Here is an 18,791-nt window from a genome sequence, read left to right as displayed (position 1 = left end):
AGTCAACATTATTGGAATTACTTAAGCAACAATTTAGGGAGTACACGTTTGAGTGTTTTTGAACATTTTTTATGTTCTTCTTTAGCTCCAGTGTGAAAACATTATGTCATTTAAATCAGTGACTCACAGACTTAGGTCCTCCAGATGTTTTGGACTACAACTCCCAGAAGTCCAAGCCAGCTTGGCCACCAGTCAGGAATTCTGGAGCTGAAGTCCAAAATACCTGGAGAACCAATGCTTGGGAACCACTGCTTCAAATTGTTCTGTTTTGGAGGATGGGATTCAAATAGAGAGAATAATACAGAAAAAAAAAAGAGAATCCAACTTTGCCTTCACTTGTTATAGGGCAAATAGCTCTCATATCAGAAACATAAATAGCTTCGTATCATTTGTGCTAATGTATTTACCTATTCTTGCAGTACCTCACAGAAACAGAAGAAACTGTTGGAGCATCTCGAAATATGGATAGATTAAATCTGTTCTCCCTAGATCCTGATATTTCTGTAAGTATGTCCTGAAACTGACAGATATGATAGGCTAGGCATGAGTCTAATGTGCAGTATATGGCCAGCCATGTCATTCTTACTGTTTTACCTTTGTACACACTTCCATAATTAGTTTTTTATTAAAGTACTTTATCATGATAGGTATATACTGTTGACTGTCACTGAGTCAGCGACTTTACCGTTTTGTTCCAGAAAAGCATGACTCTTCTAGCTTTGCTTGTGTTAGTATTCTTTGTGTTAACGTCTGATAGCTAACTGGTGTCTCCATTGTAGGCCTTGAATCCTCAAAGAAAGGAATTCACAGGAACAGATTCATTGCTCAAGCCTTTTGAAGAGAAGGACACAAAGCGGATCATGATAACATGCAAATCCCTCAGTTTGAATCTTCAAGCTTGTGTTTCTGACAGTGAAAATGATCCAATTACTAATGTAAGTTTGAAGATGGGGTATGGAGATTTAGGTACAGAGTTTTGTTTCCTCAGATGAGTGACCCTCACTTCTTATGAAGGTTTGGTACAGAGAAGATATACTATCTTGCATTTCTGCTTTTCTCTTAATTTATCTATATATGAAAAGCAAAGACAAATTAAGCATGGGTAATTTATAATGGCATAACTGAATTACTAGTCTCTTTGAAGGATACATTATCTATAACTTTAACACAGCTAAAAGTAGTGCTACAAATTATCTTGCCTGTCTTAATATCTGATGTAATGGCCTTCAAACATAGCCATAATAGCTGGAGGAGCTTGTGACATCAGACTTCAGATTAGGGCATGAATATAATAAAATAAATAAAAGACAGAAAGACAAAAAATGAAACACTAGTTGAGGGATATCAATTTTTTTCAGTGACTGTATTGCCCAACAGGAGATTTAAAATATGGTATTACTTAGGTTCTGACAGTTTAGTTTCCATAGGTTTTAGACAAAGCCTTGATTTCTTTCTTTGGCAAATAACATCATCAGCATTTATTTTCCAGATGTTACTTGGTCCTTTTTTTGGCAGGATAAAAAAAGATGACAAAATTACAGCTATGTGAAAATGAAGAGAGTACTTTTTTTCCTTTTTACTAATGCAGGATATCTTAAAAGTAGGTCGCAAAAATAGCTAGTATATGCAAGGGGTGCATTGAAAGGATGGGTACAGATTGATGGAAGCTTCAGCTTCTTGGCCTTTACATAGCCATATAATCCCAGCTGAAATTGAATAATGGAACAGGCAGTGGCAAGGACTCCAGAAAATCACAGAAAAAATAGTAATATTTATGCCAAAGGGTTATATTTTCAATGATTATATCAAATTGTTAGTCCCAACTAGAGGAGAGTAATTGAATCCATGGAACTTGTATAAGTATTGAATTACCAAGTTCTCATTGATTCAGCCAGTTCAGTGTAGATGGAACTAACAATTGAGTTTAGGTGAAAGTGCCATATTACATATGGCTATTTAATGCAATTTGGCATAATTTATAGTGGTGAAACATGATGTCTGTGTTCAGATAATCATATCTCAACTTACTAAATCAAGATACAAATTATTCTGTTGTCTTTTGTACATTAAGCCCTTTTCCTCTTCCCTTTCCTTTCAAACCAGGTAGGAAGTCTTCAGCTGGTTTGGATAATCTTCTCTCTGGTTAATAAAACAAGATATAGTATGAATGAGCTTTATTCCCATGCATGCAGACCCCTTGTTCCTCCCTGTAAGCAAGTTATAATTAAGATGTGAAGCATCAAATTCTGTTCCTGTTGAAACTGAAAACTAAAGTTGCCCTTTCAGCGTGTTGAAGTAACTTCAGTCTGTGTTTTAATATCCTGGCTTGTTCTTCAAGTGATAAATATAGTTGTTCAATTTGCTCATTTTGGAAAAACAAGAAAATGTCATGAATGGGAGTTTCCATTTTCATTCACTCATGGAACAGAAACAAAGTGGCTGAATGTCAAAATGATAGTACGACAATTGATATATTAAGCAGAATTATGAAACCATAGCCTCAGGGCTATCTGCTTCACCACTCTAGTTCATAACAAATTACATTCACCAGTTATCATAATTCTTTAAAATATAAGCTAAGGCAAAAAAAGAACTGGGTGTTTTTTCCCTGTGACTTCCCAGAGTCCTTGAACTACTAACAGCCTTGTTTTCTCACAGTTAATCTAGTTCTATCAATCTGGAACTGAAAGTGCCCATTTTCCCAGTCTTTAGAATTACATCTTATATACACACCCTTCCCTTTTATTGGAAAAACTTGTGCTGACTGCTGGTAATGCAGATGAAATGCTTCCTTTATTCAGCTTTGTTATAACACATGCAGTTCATTGTAATTTGTATTTTGTAATTAAAATGTATGTTTTTTGAGGGAGAAAAGGATCTTGTAGTAGCTTTGAGACTGAGAGAAAGAAGTTGGTAGCATAAGTTTTCACAGACTAAGCCAACTTCAGCCATGCATCTGATGAAACAGACCAAGGCCCGAAACAGATGGGCCAAAAGGAGCAGCTTCCGACTTCTTCAGAGGTGTGGCTTGCAAATGACGCATGTCCCCAGAATAGCCGGAAGCTCAATTGGCATCACAGCAGCAGCTAGCTTTGAGAGTGGGCCATCTGGTCACCATGATCCTGGGCCAGTCAGAGCATGATTGTGGCTGGAGCAGCTAGAGGCTGCTCCAAGCTGCCAGTCTGTTTCACCCCTTAGTCTATCAAAATTTATACTGCAACTTCTTTCTCTCAGTTAGTCTCAAAGGTGGTACAAGATCACTTCGCATCCTACCTTTGTACATTAAGTGTCTCATCTCCTCTCCACTGTATAAGGCAAGGGCTAAAAATGCATGAGGATTAAGTGGCTGTCCAATGGTAGTTGATTAGTTATCAGTCTTGCTATGAATGCATTGTTTAATCTGTCATGCTTGCACATTACAAAACTATAACATACCATAGATTTCCTTTTTTTTTTTCACTATGGAAGAAAGAGAAGGATAGAATTTACTAATCAGAAGTTCATTCTTATGTTTAAAAAAATTGAATTAATCTTACCATTACAATTAATGTTATTGGTACATTAATATTTTTATTATTGTATTCCTGTTACCTGAAGAGAATTGATGTGATCTCAAAAAATGAAAATTAGTTTACCTCACTAATTAAAACTAGTCCCCAGACTGAAGAGAAAAAAAAATCCTGAAAGTGACTTGAATTCCACTTATATTCAGGGCTTGTAAGCTATCTAAAGATGTACAGCTTTAAATTATTGTTATTTTATTTCACCAAAAAACCTGGGATTCAAGATAATTTACAAAAAAATAGAACAAATTAAAATTACTTTTGAGCAGAGAAAAGGCAGTCAAGGAAATCTGGAAGGGTCAGGATTAGCAAAAGATTCTGCACAGTCTTGTGCAGAAATAAGTTCAATTAAATTTAACGTGGGGTGTGTGTGGCTTTCTGGCCTCAGACTGACTCCTATCCTGGGAGTCACTCTTCCCATTGAAATCATTGGGATTTATATTTGAGTAAATGTGCAAAGAAAACCTTATCGTATGTGAAATGATAATCCTATGATAAGATATGAAATGTGCTAAGAAAACCCTATGATAGGTTAACTTTAGGATTACCATAAGTTGGAGACGACTTGAATGCTCACAAAAACAAACAACAGCAAAATGTGCAAAGTACTGCACTAACCTAGTATATTCTGATTTTTAATTTTATTCTTTTTGTTTCTACTCTTTGCTCATAGATAGAGCCTTTCTTTGTGAGTGTGGCTCTTTTTGATACAAGGGACAACAGAAAACTATCTGCTGATTTCCATGTGGACCTAAATCATACTGTTGTTAGACAGATGATATCAAATTCTTTGCCCTCACTAGAAAATGGAACTATTGAGAATGTTGGTACCAAAGAGGAAGAACCACAGGTCAAAGGATTTCCAGAAGAATGGCTAAAGTATCCTAAACAGGTAACTAGAAGTTGACTAGTTGTATAAACTTTGATTTTTGCATATTAAAACAGAAAATAGTAAATGAAATTAATTTCACAAAATGGCGTGGCATCTGTATTATCAGTCCACCCATGTAGTAGTTTGATTTGAATGGAATATTCACAAAGAGTAGCCAGGAGAGGATATTTAAGGAGACATGCCTAGAGCAATGGTTCACATTCAACAGTTAGTCTCCATTGAGAGCACAGCCTTTTGTGTCCCCCTTAAGGGCATTTCATTCATTTCATAGCAAATAGCAACAAAATTATGTGTGCTCAACAAAGGCTATTTAGAAGAAGGCATACTCAGAGCTGGGCAAAGCACTTCTCTGTATCTTGAATTCACAGAATCTGTTAATTATTAAAACAATTTGTTCTACAAGTTCTGCAACTCCACCATGTTTAATGAGTTTTGTCTCCTAATCCCAGGCAGTTTTCTCCATATGTAATCCCCACTCTGAAATAGTTTTGGTGGCAAAAATTGAAAAGGTGCTCATGGGAAATATTGCTACCAGTGCAGAACCTTACATAAGGAATCCAGACTCCAACAAGGTAATATAAGAGAAAGCTTAAATGCCTTTCATGTGCTAGGGGGAAAGTCAACCATTGAAGTGAAAAAGTAACAGAGAATAGTGCTCTAGCAATCTACAGAACTGTAGTTGACTTTCCACTACAGTTCTATAGATCGCTAAAGCACTGTTTTCCATAACTGTAATTGTTTAAATAACATTCTTATGCGTTTTTTTCCATTTCATTTAATAAGAATTTTTCATTACCTTTAATGGAAATGAGAGGGAATACGATAGCTGGGGAGTTTAACCTGTTTAGCTATTAAACTGGATTTTACAAATCTGTTTTTCCCCATAGATGAATTAGATTCACCTGTGAGATCGGCTTAACAGAACTGATCTCCTAAGGGAGTTTTGAACTGTCCATCAGTGGAGGTTTTCAAACAGTTGGTGCACAGCAATCCTTTTTGGATGTTCTAGTTTGGGATTTTTTGCATCAGACAGGGATCTGGACTACGCAGCTTAGAAATTCCTCCCTAACGCAGATAATGCAGAAATCATAAGTGGTGGAAAGTTACATTGTCACACCTTTTTGTGAATAATAAAAGTCCCAGAACTTTTAGGAACATAATACCTACATGGTATTTCTGGGATTTGTTGATATATTTTTCCTGGAATCAGCTGTTTCTCTCCTTTCTTGTTTTACTTAGTGGGCCCAGAAAGTGTTAAAATCTAACAAACAGTTCTGCAGCAAGCTAGGAAAGTATCGGATGCCTTTTGCTTGGTCTGTACGGTATGTAATTGCTTACAAAAATACCAGTTTTCAATAGTTTCTCATACTAGTAGACACTACAAAAGGGGTCAGCTTCATTACTTCATCATCAATCATGTAACTTGAACAAAAATGACCATCTTCCTTTTTTCTGTTCTGCCAGTTTTAATTTAGTTAATGAGCTAATTTTTTTTAGTAATAATCTTTATTGAGGTTTACAATATTTACATCCCCTACGTGTTACCTTCAACATTTATGTATATTTGCATTCCAAAATACAACACCTTTTCCCCCATCCCACCATCCCCCCCTTTTTGTTTGTAGTAAATACTTTCTTAACAGCTCTTCCCATAAAAAAAAAATTTCTCTTTTATCAACAACTTTCTCCATAACTACGATCTTCTTATCTAACTGTTTTTTCTTTAGAAAATGTCCTTAGAGACTGCTTCAAACCTTAAGCCCTCCATATCTCTTTCCCGCCTACTTTAGTATTGTACTCTTAGTATACTATATATTTGTTCTTTACACATCAAGATATATTGTAGAAGAAGAAACCAAAATAGTTGAACGAGTTCATTTTAACTTCCATCTATCATTATCCAGTTAATGAGCTAATTTAATTGGATTAATAATAATGTAATTTAGATTTGTATGTCATGGGCCACATTCCCACTATGATTTAAAGTGAATTGCTAGTCAGGTTATATGTCTGTTTCCACTTGAAGCCAGTTCCACACCAAATGCACTCGGTTTCAATCGTGGTGAAGTGAGGCAAACACAAAAAAAATCAATTTTTCCTGACACTAGTATTTTGGCAGTTGTTTTGAAAAGAATCAATTCCTAAGCATGTTCAACAAGTGGGAACAATGGATCTGAATCGCATCATACCAGAGGGGAGGAATTAATGGCACGGGAGTGTTTATCTCTCCTTTGCAAATCCTCCATTGCCCCCCCCCAGCACTGCCTTTGTGCTTGTGGTGTGACCTATGGGCGCATGAAATTTTTTTAAAAAAATTAACCGTATACGCGCTGCATTGTATTTGCAATTACTCAGGCAGTGAGCCAGGAGATTGGGCTGACAGTAGCTCAGCGAGGCAAGTCATTGCAAAACCAATGGATCGCTTAGACAGTCATTTTTTTAAAAAAAAACTTCCCAAGCTGGGCTGCTCAAGGAGAAAATGGTGTGCTTGAGCAGCCTAGGTTGCTGAGGGGTAGATGACTGACACCCATTTTAAAGTGGCACAAACTAGTGGGAATGACAATCATGCTAAAAAAAAAAAGCGAATATGAAAAGATCTACTTTCATAGTGAGAATGACACCACAAGTGGGATCGATTCACAGACCCAGAACAAAAGCAAATCACAAACCGGTTTAAATGTAAGTGGGAACATGGCCCTGGAATATGCACATGGCCAGAAGGAGGAGGGGCCTGCCTGCATGAATGTCGATCCTTCCATACCACCTGAAGTGAGAACAGCTACATCTTTACAAAATGCAGACTTGGGACTAACATCATCCTATTTTTCCCCCTTCTATGATTTTTAAAAAACATTTTTGCCTGATAATGAAGCCAGTGGAGCTTGGAAAGTTTGCAACATGCATTTTATGCATTTTGGCTGGCCCAACAAGGATATCACATTTTTGCAGATTTTGGATGTTCTTCTACTTTGCTACATGGCCAATTAAGCCATGTATTGTTAACATGCAGATTACTTTGTAAACGTTCTGTAGAGCAGCTCAGCAAGGAGCACTGTTGTGTCAAGTATTCACACCTCACAGCCATCCCACTGGATTTGTCCTGCTCTAGTACATCCCAGAGAGGCAAGTGACCAAATTATAGATGGAGACAGCTCACATGCTGTGAACATTTCATCTGAATCAGAACACAGGGTAACGCTGCAGCACTGTTGCAGCACATGGAGATCAATACCTAATTCCTATATCTAAACTATACAGCGCGCCCACATTTTACTCTAGCGCGCCATAAGCAACTTTCAGCATATGCTGAAAGCCGCGCTGGAAGAGCCCATCACGTGCCCCCGGAAGAACTAATGGGAGGCACACCCATGGTTCGTGTGCGCCATGGGCGCAAGTCCTATTACAGTGGTACCTCGGGATACGAAATACCCAGGTTACGAAATTTTCGGGATACGAAAAAATCCCATAGGAAAACATTGTTCCGGGTTACGAATGTTTTTTCGGGTTACGAAAAAACTTTTGGTGCTTTTTTTGGCTTTTTCGCACGGAATCGCGGCTTTTCCCCATTAGCGCCTATGGCAATTCGGCTTACGAAGGCTTTTCGGGTTACGAACGGTGCCACGGAACGAATTAATTTCGTAACCCGAGGCACCACTGTACTTCCAATGGGGCTCCAGCACACGCAGAATTTCCCTTATGCAGAGGGATCCGGAACAGATCCTCACATAAGGGTAGGGCACATTGTATTAATGTATCCAGCTATATATACCTAATTTATGTATCTGAACCTAATTCATATATCCAAACTCTAGTGCATGGATTTATCCTATCCTGAGGATAGTGAAGTGGAATTTTCCCTAGGAATCTTGACAGTTTATAAATAGATATTTCTGCTGGACACAAAGAACAGACTGCACAAGAGGTGGCTTGACTATGATAAAAAGCAGAAACCTTGGACTGTGAATGTGCTTTCCATTTCTTTAATTTCTGGCATTTGCAGTACTCCTATTTAATATGGGTTTGGTTTTTTTACTATTTTAATTTAAAACAGGCAGAGATGGCCATAGTGTAATTTTTACATACTGTATTTTCAAAGTTACCCTATATCTGAGAATTTCTCAGCCTTGCAGCAGGAACTGTCCCTTTATTTGTGTCACAGCAGACATCTGAGTGTCCTGGTCTTTGGGTTGTACACAGAGACAATAATTACCGCATGTATTAGAATTACAATGTGACAAGTCAGTCTCCCATTCTCATATTCCTACCACAGCTGCCAGAGTTTGCAAATATGATTTGTACTTGGAAGACTGGCTTCCCCACAAATATTTTCCGTATATTTTTCTTCCTTCCATTTCTATTCTCATACAAATAATTTTAGAACCTAAGCTGCAGAATATCTTCCAAACTTACAATAATAGATGTAAATCATCCAGAGCTTGGAAAACTGGCTTCTTTAGACAATAACTCTCAAGATGCTTCATCCAGCATGGCCAATGTGTCTCTGTGTTCAAGCAGCTGCTGGACTCTTGAATCATAATGGGAATCTAATAGTAGAGTATGAGGAAAGTTTTGTAGATGACAACAAAGAAGGATTTGTAGGAGATGAAGTCTTTGACTTGCAGTTAACTACTGCAAGAATAAAAATCTCCCACCCCTCCAAATATGAACTGGGTTCTTTATTCATCTTCCCTCGCCTCAACCACCATTTTGCAGAGCTTGAACCATGAGGCTCCTCCACCAGCCCAACAGATTCCTCCATCCAGTATGGTCAGCTGTAAACTGTAGCTATAGTCCAGGTACATTGAGAGGCCAAACACTCCTCATCTCTGTAGAAATGTGCCTAAGAACAGATACAGTTCAGTTCTATGAAAGTGTACTCAGAAGTCAGTCTTTCTGTGTTCAGTAAGGCTTATTTCCAGGTGAATATGCATGGAATATCTTTGGTAATATAATGAAGAAACTAGATGACCCTTGATTTAATTTTAAGTGTTGGCATGGATCTGTTGTTGGACCACTTGGAAGCAGTACTCACGCCGTGATTAAATTCAACATATACATAAGTGGAAAATTACTTTTTAAAAAAATCAAGAAGGTTACATTTCATTTTAAGATAATGGATTTCCTTTTGATTTTGTGTATATGGTTTTTAACAAAATGGTGGAATTATTATAAAGATAGCTGAAAGCACATGCCCAGTAACAAAGGAAATTGTGTTTCAATTGAAAAGGTTGTCCTGTCTTTTTTAAAGTTTTGAAAACAGTTATTCTGGAAGAGTATTGATTAATTTACTGATTTTCATTTACTGTGTTATCTCTCCTTCATTATAGGCCAGTCTTTAAAGATAATCAGGGAACTGTTGACAGAGAGTCAAGGTTCTCACCTTTGTTCAGGCAAGAAAGTAGCAAAATATCAACAGATGATTTAATGAAACTAGTGGCAGAATATAGAAGGTAAGGAATCTTTCTTGAATGTGTGCAAGGGTGTAGTATCATTCTGCCTGTTTTTGTCTAGTTGCTTGGTTTACACACACACACACACACACACACACACACATCCTGCCAAAATAATCATATTTCATGGAATGGTTTTCACATTAATCAAATATTCTACCAAAATTGATCTTCCAGCAAAACTCACCTGGAAGAATGGTGAGGTGTTTGCTGTAGTAACCAACTTCATTCCTACTTGATTGCAGTTCTGCATAGAATTTTGGTTGAAGTGAGAAAAGGTATGAGAAGGGTGGGAATTAAATATGCACAAATATATTTCATGGAGTATAGCTTTACAGTTGGTATTAATTAAGTGTAATTCCTGTGCTCAGTGTTCCTTTTATCCAATAACTATTTAGTTTCATGAAGGCCTTATTTCCCTTCCATGTTCTCCCATGTGTGCTCACTTAATTTATAAAAATTTAATGAAGTGAGGTTTATATGTTGTTTGTTGGATCTTGATTCAGGTTTCATGGAGGGCTGGTAATCATGAAATTTAGGGCTGTATGCAGATACATGCCTGCAGCAGCATTCCTCTTAGACAAAGGGCTTTCTATATGATTAATGATTCCAAGGTGATAAAAGTGCTTTTAGTTAAAGAATAATGTCACCTCAGCAGCATTTACATTTCTTTCATTGTCTTTCATCATGATCTGCTACAGCTCAAAACTATCACAGGCAAGGGGAAGAATATTGACCAGAATTATTTCCTGCTGTAAGAACAGCTGTCACTGAAAAATAACAGAAATAAGATTATGTAATAAGGAATATTTTTCTCTGTCAGACAACTCACTTCAGTTGGACTGGGAGCATTATTTTGCTTCATTCTGACAGCTCAGTAAAATGTTCTATGGTACATCAACTTCATATATGCTATATATATATATAAGTTGAGGGCAGGATTGGGGGCCAGAATTATGGATTTTGCTATGACCCATGGCTAAACTGAGGATAAAATGAGGGACATCTAACAAACATTATTTCTTCTTTTAAAAATGCATAGAGAGAACATACTTAAGAAGAGCTAAAGAGAAGGAAATGATTATTTATTTGAGTGTGTGTGCGCGCGCGCGCAAATAGCATTGCTGATCTTAAAATGCCTACATCTATACAAATACAGATAGGGAACGGAACATAAATGAGGAAAAGGAATGAGAATGTGGTCTGAAAAAGAGGGTTGGGATGGGAGAAGAACAAGGAAAGCAACCTTCTTCTATTATGGACCCAGCGTGAAAGCAATGACAAGAGGTAGAGGCAAGAAGCCCTTCTTGGCATGGAAGCAATGATCCAACCCCACTACTCCTCCCTTGCCCAAACCAGAAAAAGAAAGACAGTCCTCCTTCTTACCCTTCTTCCTCGTCCTCTTTTTCAACCCAAGCAGCATTCACCAGCAACGTAGGAGATTCAAAAGAATGTGGTTCCTGCAGGTCAGGGGGTTGGATTTGATGTCCCTTGTGGTATTTACCAAATCTATGGTTCTAAGGTGTGCCCACCATTGGGGGCATTTGACACGGAGTAGAGCAGCAGCAGCCATTTTTAATAGGGACTTCTTATAAGCTTCTCTACAGAGAGATTGCGGCAAACATTTTTAGTAGAGATTTACCATATAAGCCTCTCTGCAGAGAGAATGTCGAGCTTAATGAGGCTTATACAGTAAGCACTTATTAAAAATGGCTGTCATCACTTCTCTTCATTCCATTCCACTTCACCTCAAGCACCCAAAATTGCAGGTGTGTTGCATTCTTTGGGTCCCCCCACATTACTGCTCAAGCAAAAAAAAAAAAGGAGGGAAGGCTGCCTATCTTTCTCCAGTTTGGGCAAGGGAGGGGCAATGGGGTGGGAACATGGCTTCCATGCCCTGCTTCACCAAGAGGGGCTTCTCACCTCTAACTCTTGTCACTGCCTTTATGCTGAGTCCCTGTTCCTGCACTGACCCATGTATGTTGACCCAGGTTTTTTGGGCTGATGTTTGGTCAATTTTTTCCAACCTATACAGGAGTATGGTAATATTTTGCTTTTGTTGTGCTACTCAAAACCAATACTCCACACATTAACCCTCATTCAAGTAGAGAAGACATTTTAGCCTCCTAAATTCATGGGTTATTATAGAATTCACACAGAATTAAACCTACAAGGCAGGCATTTATTATGTATCACATCATTACCTATATGCTTTGTCCCTGATAAAAACTACTGCTCAAATCTACTCAAAACCAACACACACTCTCATGCACACAAGTTTTCTCTAGGCATCTTTATAACCTGTGATTCATTGTAATTCTTGTTTGAGGTGAGAAAATATCCCAGATTAAGCCATTCATTTCATTTTTTAAAAAAAAAAATCAGATTACATTTTGCATTATTTTATGCCATACTGTAACTGTTGCTTTTCCTGTAAATATCCACTATCTAAAATATTTTACATTTCTTTATTTTCAGAGCAGACAAGATCAATAAAATTCAGACCATTCCTGGCAGTTTAGAAATCACAGTTGATTGTGTACCTTTGGAGCACCCAAGTATGATTCCATTTTATAACTGTTAAGAAATATTATAATTGTTGGGCCTTATTATTAGGACTTGGCAATTTTTTAAACAATGAATGCTTCTTTTTAACCTTTTTAACACTTTTAATTGGTTCTGGTACTTATATATCAGAACAAAGCTCATGCAGGAGAAAGACAGATAAAGAGATTTTGCACTATTAACCTGCAATGATGGCTGGGGGATTCAGGAAGTTGTAGTTTTAAAAAGTACCTTTTCCAAGCTCTGATATTGGCATGCTGGCATCTAAAGCCATGTCATCCACCCATCTAGGGAATAAAAGTCCATAGAGAAAATGATTAGTGGTTCTCTTCACTTATTCCATAGAAGTGTCAAGAAAGGAAGCATGGATTATTCACTATTTCCTTCCCATATACTTGCAGACCTTGTGAGATGGAAAGAGATGCTCATTCATCCGAGTGGGAAATAAAGATTATCTCTCTTGGCTTGACACAAGTCATAAACACATGTGACAATGAAGAACATATGACTCACGTTTCCTTCTTTGCCTGTTGCATAGGATTTGTAAGGCCACCATTAGTGGCATGCATCTTTTACTTGTTTATTTGATGCAGCTGTACAACTATGCTTTACCATCTGGAAACTGCACTCTTGTACAATTTTTAAAATATTTTATATCTCAAAATTTCACAGAGACATATTTTAAGAAATCAGCCTCCTTCTTTTTTCCTCTCCCCACATCTATCTGTCTTGTCCAGAAACTCAGCTCTTTAGATCCCTTTTTGGAGACATGCTGTGGGCTAAAATAGGGACGGAGTATGCTCTCCATTTCCATTGGCTCATTCAGCTGTCTTATCAGTACAGGTCCAGCCCATCACATTAGCTGAGAGTAAAAATAACATTCAGGTATATACTGTACAAGGTCAGAAGGTTGGCAGTTGAAGACTTAAGTGCCACAGGACGGAGTAAGCTACCGTCACTAGTCGCAGTTTCTGCCAACCCAGCAGTTCGAAAGCGTGCAAATGCAAGTTGATAAATAGGTACCACTTTTGTGAGAATGTAACAGTGTTCAATTCAGTCATGCTGGCCACATGATCATGGAGTTATCTTCAGACAACGCTGGCTCTTCAGCTCAATAACAGAGTTGAGCACCGCTCCCTACAGTCAGTTACAGCTAGACATTCATGCCAAGGGAAACATTTACCTTTATATGCAAGACATATTCTATATATTCAATACATAAAATATATTTAAATTGTCTGTATATGAACCCGAGTGCATATATTAAATTATTTTAAAATTATTTTTCTAATATATATTTTAAAAACTCATGTTGATTGGCAAGCAATTATTGAAAGCCAAGCTTCCTCTTCTGTGACTATCAAAATCTAAACAATTGTGTGTGTGGGGGGGGGGGGGGGGGTTTGAAATGGTTATGGGTATTGTTCAGTTGATGGCTTTGTATATTGATACAAGATATCAGTCAACAAAATGGAAGGGCTGGTTTTCAACAATTCCTCCTCCACCCGGCAGCTTCACATGCCCCCCTGCCTTCTTGTCCTTGGAGGTTTACAAGTGTTTAGGACAGCATAAGAAACATGCTGTGCCTCTCCTCTTTTCCAGGAATGGATGCTGTCTGTCAGTACAGTAGAGACTGGATACTATTTTAAGAGTGTGTATTAAGACAGAAAGTAATCATTGGATTAACTGATTTAACTTCAAATAATAATATTGCTGTTATTGGGGTTATTGGGTATTGGTGGGTATAATAATATATGGGCCTAAATCCTACTGTGAGTAGATCCATTGAATCAATGGAATTTGGCTATGTGCTCACTCACCTTTCAGCAATTATTAGTGGAATACATCTGTTCCTTTTGGAGTAGCCAACAGGATTCCAGCTGGACTTTGTAGATTGTAGCCTATAATTTTAAAAGACTGTACAATTAAGACTGAATGATTTTTTCTTTCTTTTTCCCCCCAAGATTGTGTAACATCGTCTTTCATTCCAGTCAAACCATTTAAAGATATTAAGGAGCATCAACCCACAGTAGAAGTAGAGGAATTTGTCCAAGAATCTACAAAGTACTCCCAGACTTACAGAGTATATAAAAACCAAATATATATCTATCCCAAACATCTAAAATACGATAGTCAAAAATGCTTCAATAAGGTATGATCTTCAACAATAAAAGAGATTCAAAAGGACATATTTGCTCAGAAATAATTTCCACTGTGGGATTTTCTCCCCTGTAAATACAGTTATGATTGTAATCCCTTGAGAAGGCCCAAGCAGTTTTCTAGGGAAAATCCACAGCAGGTATAGGATTCTTTATTACCTCTTATTCACAAAATGGAATCTGACTACTTGAAAAGATGACTGGTGATTTTATTGCTCATTGGAACCTAATAATCAGCCATTCACCACAAGTTCAACATCATTGGCCATTAATTAATTATGTATATAGAATAATTCTGAAAACTGTTGATCTTTGGAAACTCAAGCATGCATATTCTATTAATTTTAATACTGATTCGCACTGGCATGATGCTGGCAGATTATGTCTTTTTCTTTTTTGCTCGATTCAAAAATTATTTCAAATTTCTCAATAAAATTTTCTGTCATCTTTTAAATAGTAGCTGATGGTGATAGTGAAACAGCTACAGGTAGTGGAATCAGGACTATTTCTTAGCATGTTTTCATCAAAATGTGCCAGCCATATGTCCTTCAGGGCAAATGGTTAAAATCAGTCCATTATGTATGTGGTCAAATCTTTACAACAAAACTGGATTGAAGCCTTAAATTTGTATAAATTAATCTTAAAACTCATTTTGCATGTTAAGAAATTTTAGGTGTAGATGATAATTAAAAGATTAGTAGCTGAATAGTATTTTTTTGTACTGTTCACATAATTCAGCTGACGTGAAGTTAAACATTTCCAAATACTTCTCTGGCTTCATAATGCCACTGAGATTCAGCCTGGCAGAAAAATGCCACATTTGGAATAAAGTCTGTATAACTGACACTTGTTTAATTTGCATGTAAGTTTATGAGCTAATTATTTCCATTTCCACCTTTCTGTTGCAGGCAAGGAATATAACAATCTGTATTGAATTTAAAAGTTCAGATGAAGAAGGGGCCAAGCCAGTGAGGGTGAGCAAAGATGGATCCTGTTTGAAATGATAATGATAATAATAATAAGATTTCTTTGTATACTCTACAACAGAAACTATTCTACTTGTTCCTTTTAAAATGTGAATAGTGTTACACAACCTTTTATATTGCTATAATGCTCATTTATAATAACAAATATCAAAGAAAATTGTTAGAAATCCCAATTTTGCAGTGTTACTAAAACGATTTAAAGAGGGAGCAGTACTCTGGGTGATATAAAAGTAGACCTATATCTGTGTCCCTCCATGGAAATGTAGCTAATGTAAGTGGAGAGAACAGCAAGGGTATTGTTACTGTGTTAGCTGTGTCTTCCTGTTACAAACACACTTTTCATTGTCATCAGTGGCTGGGAAACAGAGGACTACTCTAGATTTACTCAAGGTCTTTGTAAAATGTCTTTGTAAAATGATTTAGTTGTGTGTGTTTTTTCCTGTGATTTTCTGGACTTTGTGCCATACCACCAAAGTCTTGTGAAACTCTCCTGTTCTTTCCTTTCCAAAACTGAGCTGCCATTTTACACATGGGACTGTTATAGGGCCTCAAGGCTTTTTGTATTTATGGAACCTGTTTCACAGCTGTTTGGATTATGCCTTTTCATGTAATTTACAGTCCACTTCAAAATTACAGCCTTCTAATGCAGGGAGGTCTGTGTAGAAGCTATGAGAATTCAGGCTGATAAAGCTTGTCAAGCTGTAGTTACAAAAATCAGTATTTGATAACACAACCACAAAACTAAAAGCATGGTCTCTCCAAACAGTGTCTCTATGGGAAGCCTGGTGGACCACTGTTTACAACAACAGCATACACAGCTGTGTTACATCATTCACAGAACCCTGATTTCTATGATGAGGTAAGTCTGTGCTTTCTCTTACTAAGTAAACATTAATTAATAGACACATTTAAGATAGGTTTAAAAATTAAGACTGTTACTGTTGCCTTGAGCAGTCTAGGTGGCATATAGGCTTGCACAGTGGTGTAAATAGTTCAACTCTTCTGAGATCACAACCAGTTGTTTGATTCTCACAGAGTAATTCCACTCAGTAACTAGGTAGCGTTTTATACTCACATAATCTCTGCATTCATAGTACCAGTATGTTATTTCCACAGTATAAAAATGATGGTGCAGCTTCAGAGCTCCAGGAAATATTAAGATAATAGGTCATGATCAATAATACATCAGGATCAAGCTGGTCTTGATTTTTTTTAAAAAGTATTTCTCTCACTTTTATTGGTATCTACTTCAGCTGAAGATAGATGTAACATTTTGCATTTCAGGTGAAAATTGAGCTACCTACTCAACTCCACAAGAAACATCACATTCTGTTTTCATTTTACCATGTTACCTGTGACATAAATGCAAAAGCTAATGCCAAAAAGAAAGAAGCCCTAGAAACATCAGGTATGTACAGTTGGTTCTCTGTTTGCATGGGGGATCCGTTCTGGACCCCCTTGCAAAAATAGAGGCTTGCATGTATTTAAGCCTCACAGGGCGTGCCCTTGTACACATGGCCTGGCATACGTGCCATTAGAATCAATGGTGGTTGCATCTCCGCACTTAATCGAGGTTGGGCGACTGTATATTACATGGTTGTTTATATGCTCATAATTATTCCTTTATGAACATATCATTATCATTTTGGGTCAAGTATTTCACACATGAACTGTTTCTCTGGTCATTTTGCTTAATTTGGTTTCTTTTTATTTAAATAATATAAAAAGCTGTACTGATAATTATTTATTTTTGAATGCAGTGGGATATGCTTGGCTCCCTTTATTGAAAGAGAACCAGCTAGTGTCTCAAGAACATAACATACCAGTGGCAACCAGCCTGCCTCCCGGTTATCTAAGCCTTCAGGATCCTGCAACTGGAAAGGTATTTTGTAATTTGCACAATTTCTCTGCCCAGAAGAAAGAACTCAAAAATCTTGTGATCTGGAATATTTACAGTGTATTTATATCCTTTCTGTCATTAGTTGCTCATACTTCCTCAATGACATGAAGACTAAATAGTTCACTTTCTACATGTAGCTGGATGTGGAAGTCAATTTTAGCTCTCTCTTAAGTCATCTACAGACCAGCATAAAGAGCCGGTGTGGGGGCATGGCAACTGCCTGCCACCTGCTCCCATGCCGCTCCCTTGACCAGATGGTGGGTGGCATCACACTGCGTCTTTGGTGTAGCTTTTACACACACTGCACTGAAGAAGTGGAAAAAAGCCACCACTATGGTGGCTAGGGCACCCTTTCCACAACACACAAAGGAGTCACTTTTTGTGGTTTCTTTTTGCACCATGGAAAGGCCAGATCAGGGCCACAATGTGTAGTTGCCGCAGCCCTGATCCGGCAAGGAAAGCAGCGGCTGCAGGCCACCCCAAAGGAGGCGTCTGTTGAGTCCCCTACTCTCTCTGTGTATATATAAGTGCCTTCAAGTCACCTATCAGCTTATGATAACATCATAAATCTAGGGTTTTCTTAAGCAAGGAATACTCAGACTTGGTTTGACAGTTCCTTCCTGTGAAATATAGCTAACAACATCTGGTATTTGGTGGTCTGCCATCTAACCAAGTACTATCACATCCTCTCACCGCTCTGACCATATCTCTCTTGTGTTGGCATCACTTCACTGGCTCCCTCTCCCTTTCTGCATTCAGTATAAGCTCCTGCTGTCGACGTTTAAAGCCCTCCATGGGCTGACCCCTCCTTAATTATCAGACCTTATTTCTCCTCACCTTCCCACTAGGGCCCTCCGTTCTGGTAGTCAAGGTCTGCTGTCCAAGCCCAGGATTTCCTCTGCCCCATCTTGGATTCCCCCCATTTCACTCACTGCACCTCACTCCTGGTACAACAACAACAACAACAACAACAATAATAATAATAACCAGAGCTCACTCTACTTAGCATCCAAGACCAGATGGGATTTGGAACATTTAAGTTATTTAGACACTCTCTCACTCTCTACATTTTCTCCTTCCTTCCTTCCTTCCTTCCTTCCTGTTTGGGTGCTTGAGTAGCAAGCTGTGAGCAACTGTGGTTCATACTTAAATGTGTAACATTCAGTGACACCAGGCCATCCTTATGTCTCAGGTTTTGGACTAAAAACCTCAGGGCCTGGAACAGTCCTGAACTGGCAACCTTAATGATAAGATTGTCCAGCAACATGCTATGTGC

General features: G+C 37.8%; 1 protein-coding gene across 1 annotated transcript in view; it reads left to right on the top strand.

The window, feature by feature from the left end:
• The window catches only part of DOCK10 (dedicator of cytokinesis 10), a 190,322-nt gene that overhangs the window by 96,817 nt on the left and 74,714 nt on the right, over nucleotides 1-18,791 (top strand). Inside the window, exons 10-21 of the mRNA XM_042458523.1 lie at nucleotides 420-503; nucleotides 780-935; nucleotides 4,237-4,455; nucleotides 4,905-5,027; nucleotides 5,695-5,777; nucleotides 9,783-9,905; nucleotides 12,384-12,463; nucleotides 14,435-14,622; nucleotides 15,538-15,603; nucleotides 16,382-16,474; nucleotides 16,900-17,023; nucleotides 17,376-17,497. Coding sequence (XP_042314457.1) covers nucleotides 420-503; nucleotides 780-935; nucleotides 4,237-4,455; nucleotides 4,905-5,027; nucleotides 5,695-5,777; nucleotides 9,783-9,905; nucleotides 12,384-12,463; nucleotides 14,435-14,622; nucleotides 15,538-15,603; nucleotides 16,382-16,474; nucleotides 16,900-17,023; nucleotides 17,376-17,497 — 1,461 coding nt within the window. The remainder of the gene's footprint in view (nucleotides 1-419; nucleotides 504-779; nucleotides 936-4,236; nucleotides 4,456-4,904; nucleotides 5,028-5,694; nucleotides 5,778-9,782; nucleotides 9,906-12,383; nucleotides 12,464-14,434; nucleotides 14,623-15,537; nucleotides 15,604-16,381; nucleotides 16,475-16,899; nucleotides 17,024-17,375; nucleotides 17,498-18,791) is intronic.

Source organism: Sceloporus undulatus, chromosome 3 (assembly GCF_019175285.1).
Source record: "Sceloporus undulatus isolate JIND9_A2432 ecotype Alabama chromosome 3, SceUnd_v1.1, whole genome shotgun sequence".
NCBI classification, from domain to species: domain Eukaryota; kingdom Metazoa; phylum Chordata; class Lepidosauria; order Squamata; family Phrynosomatidae; genus Sceloporus; species Sceloporus undulatus.
This window is presented reverse-complemented; position numbering and strand designations above follow the sequence as displayed.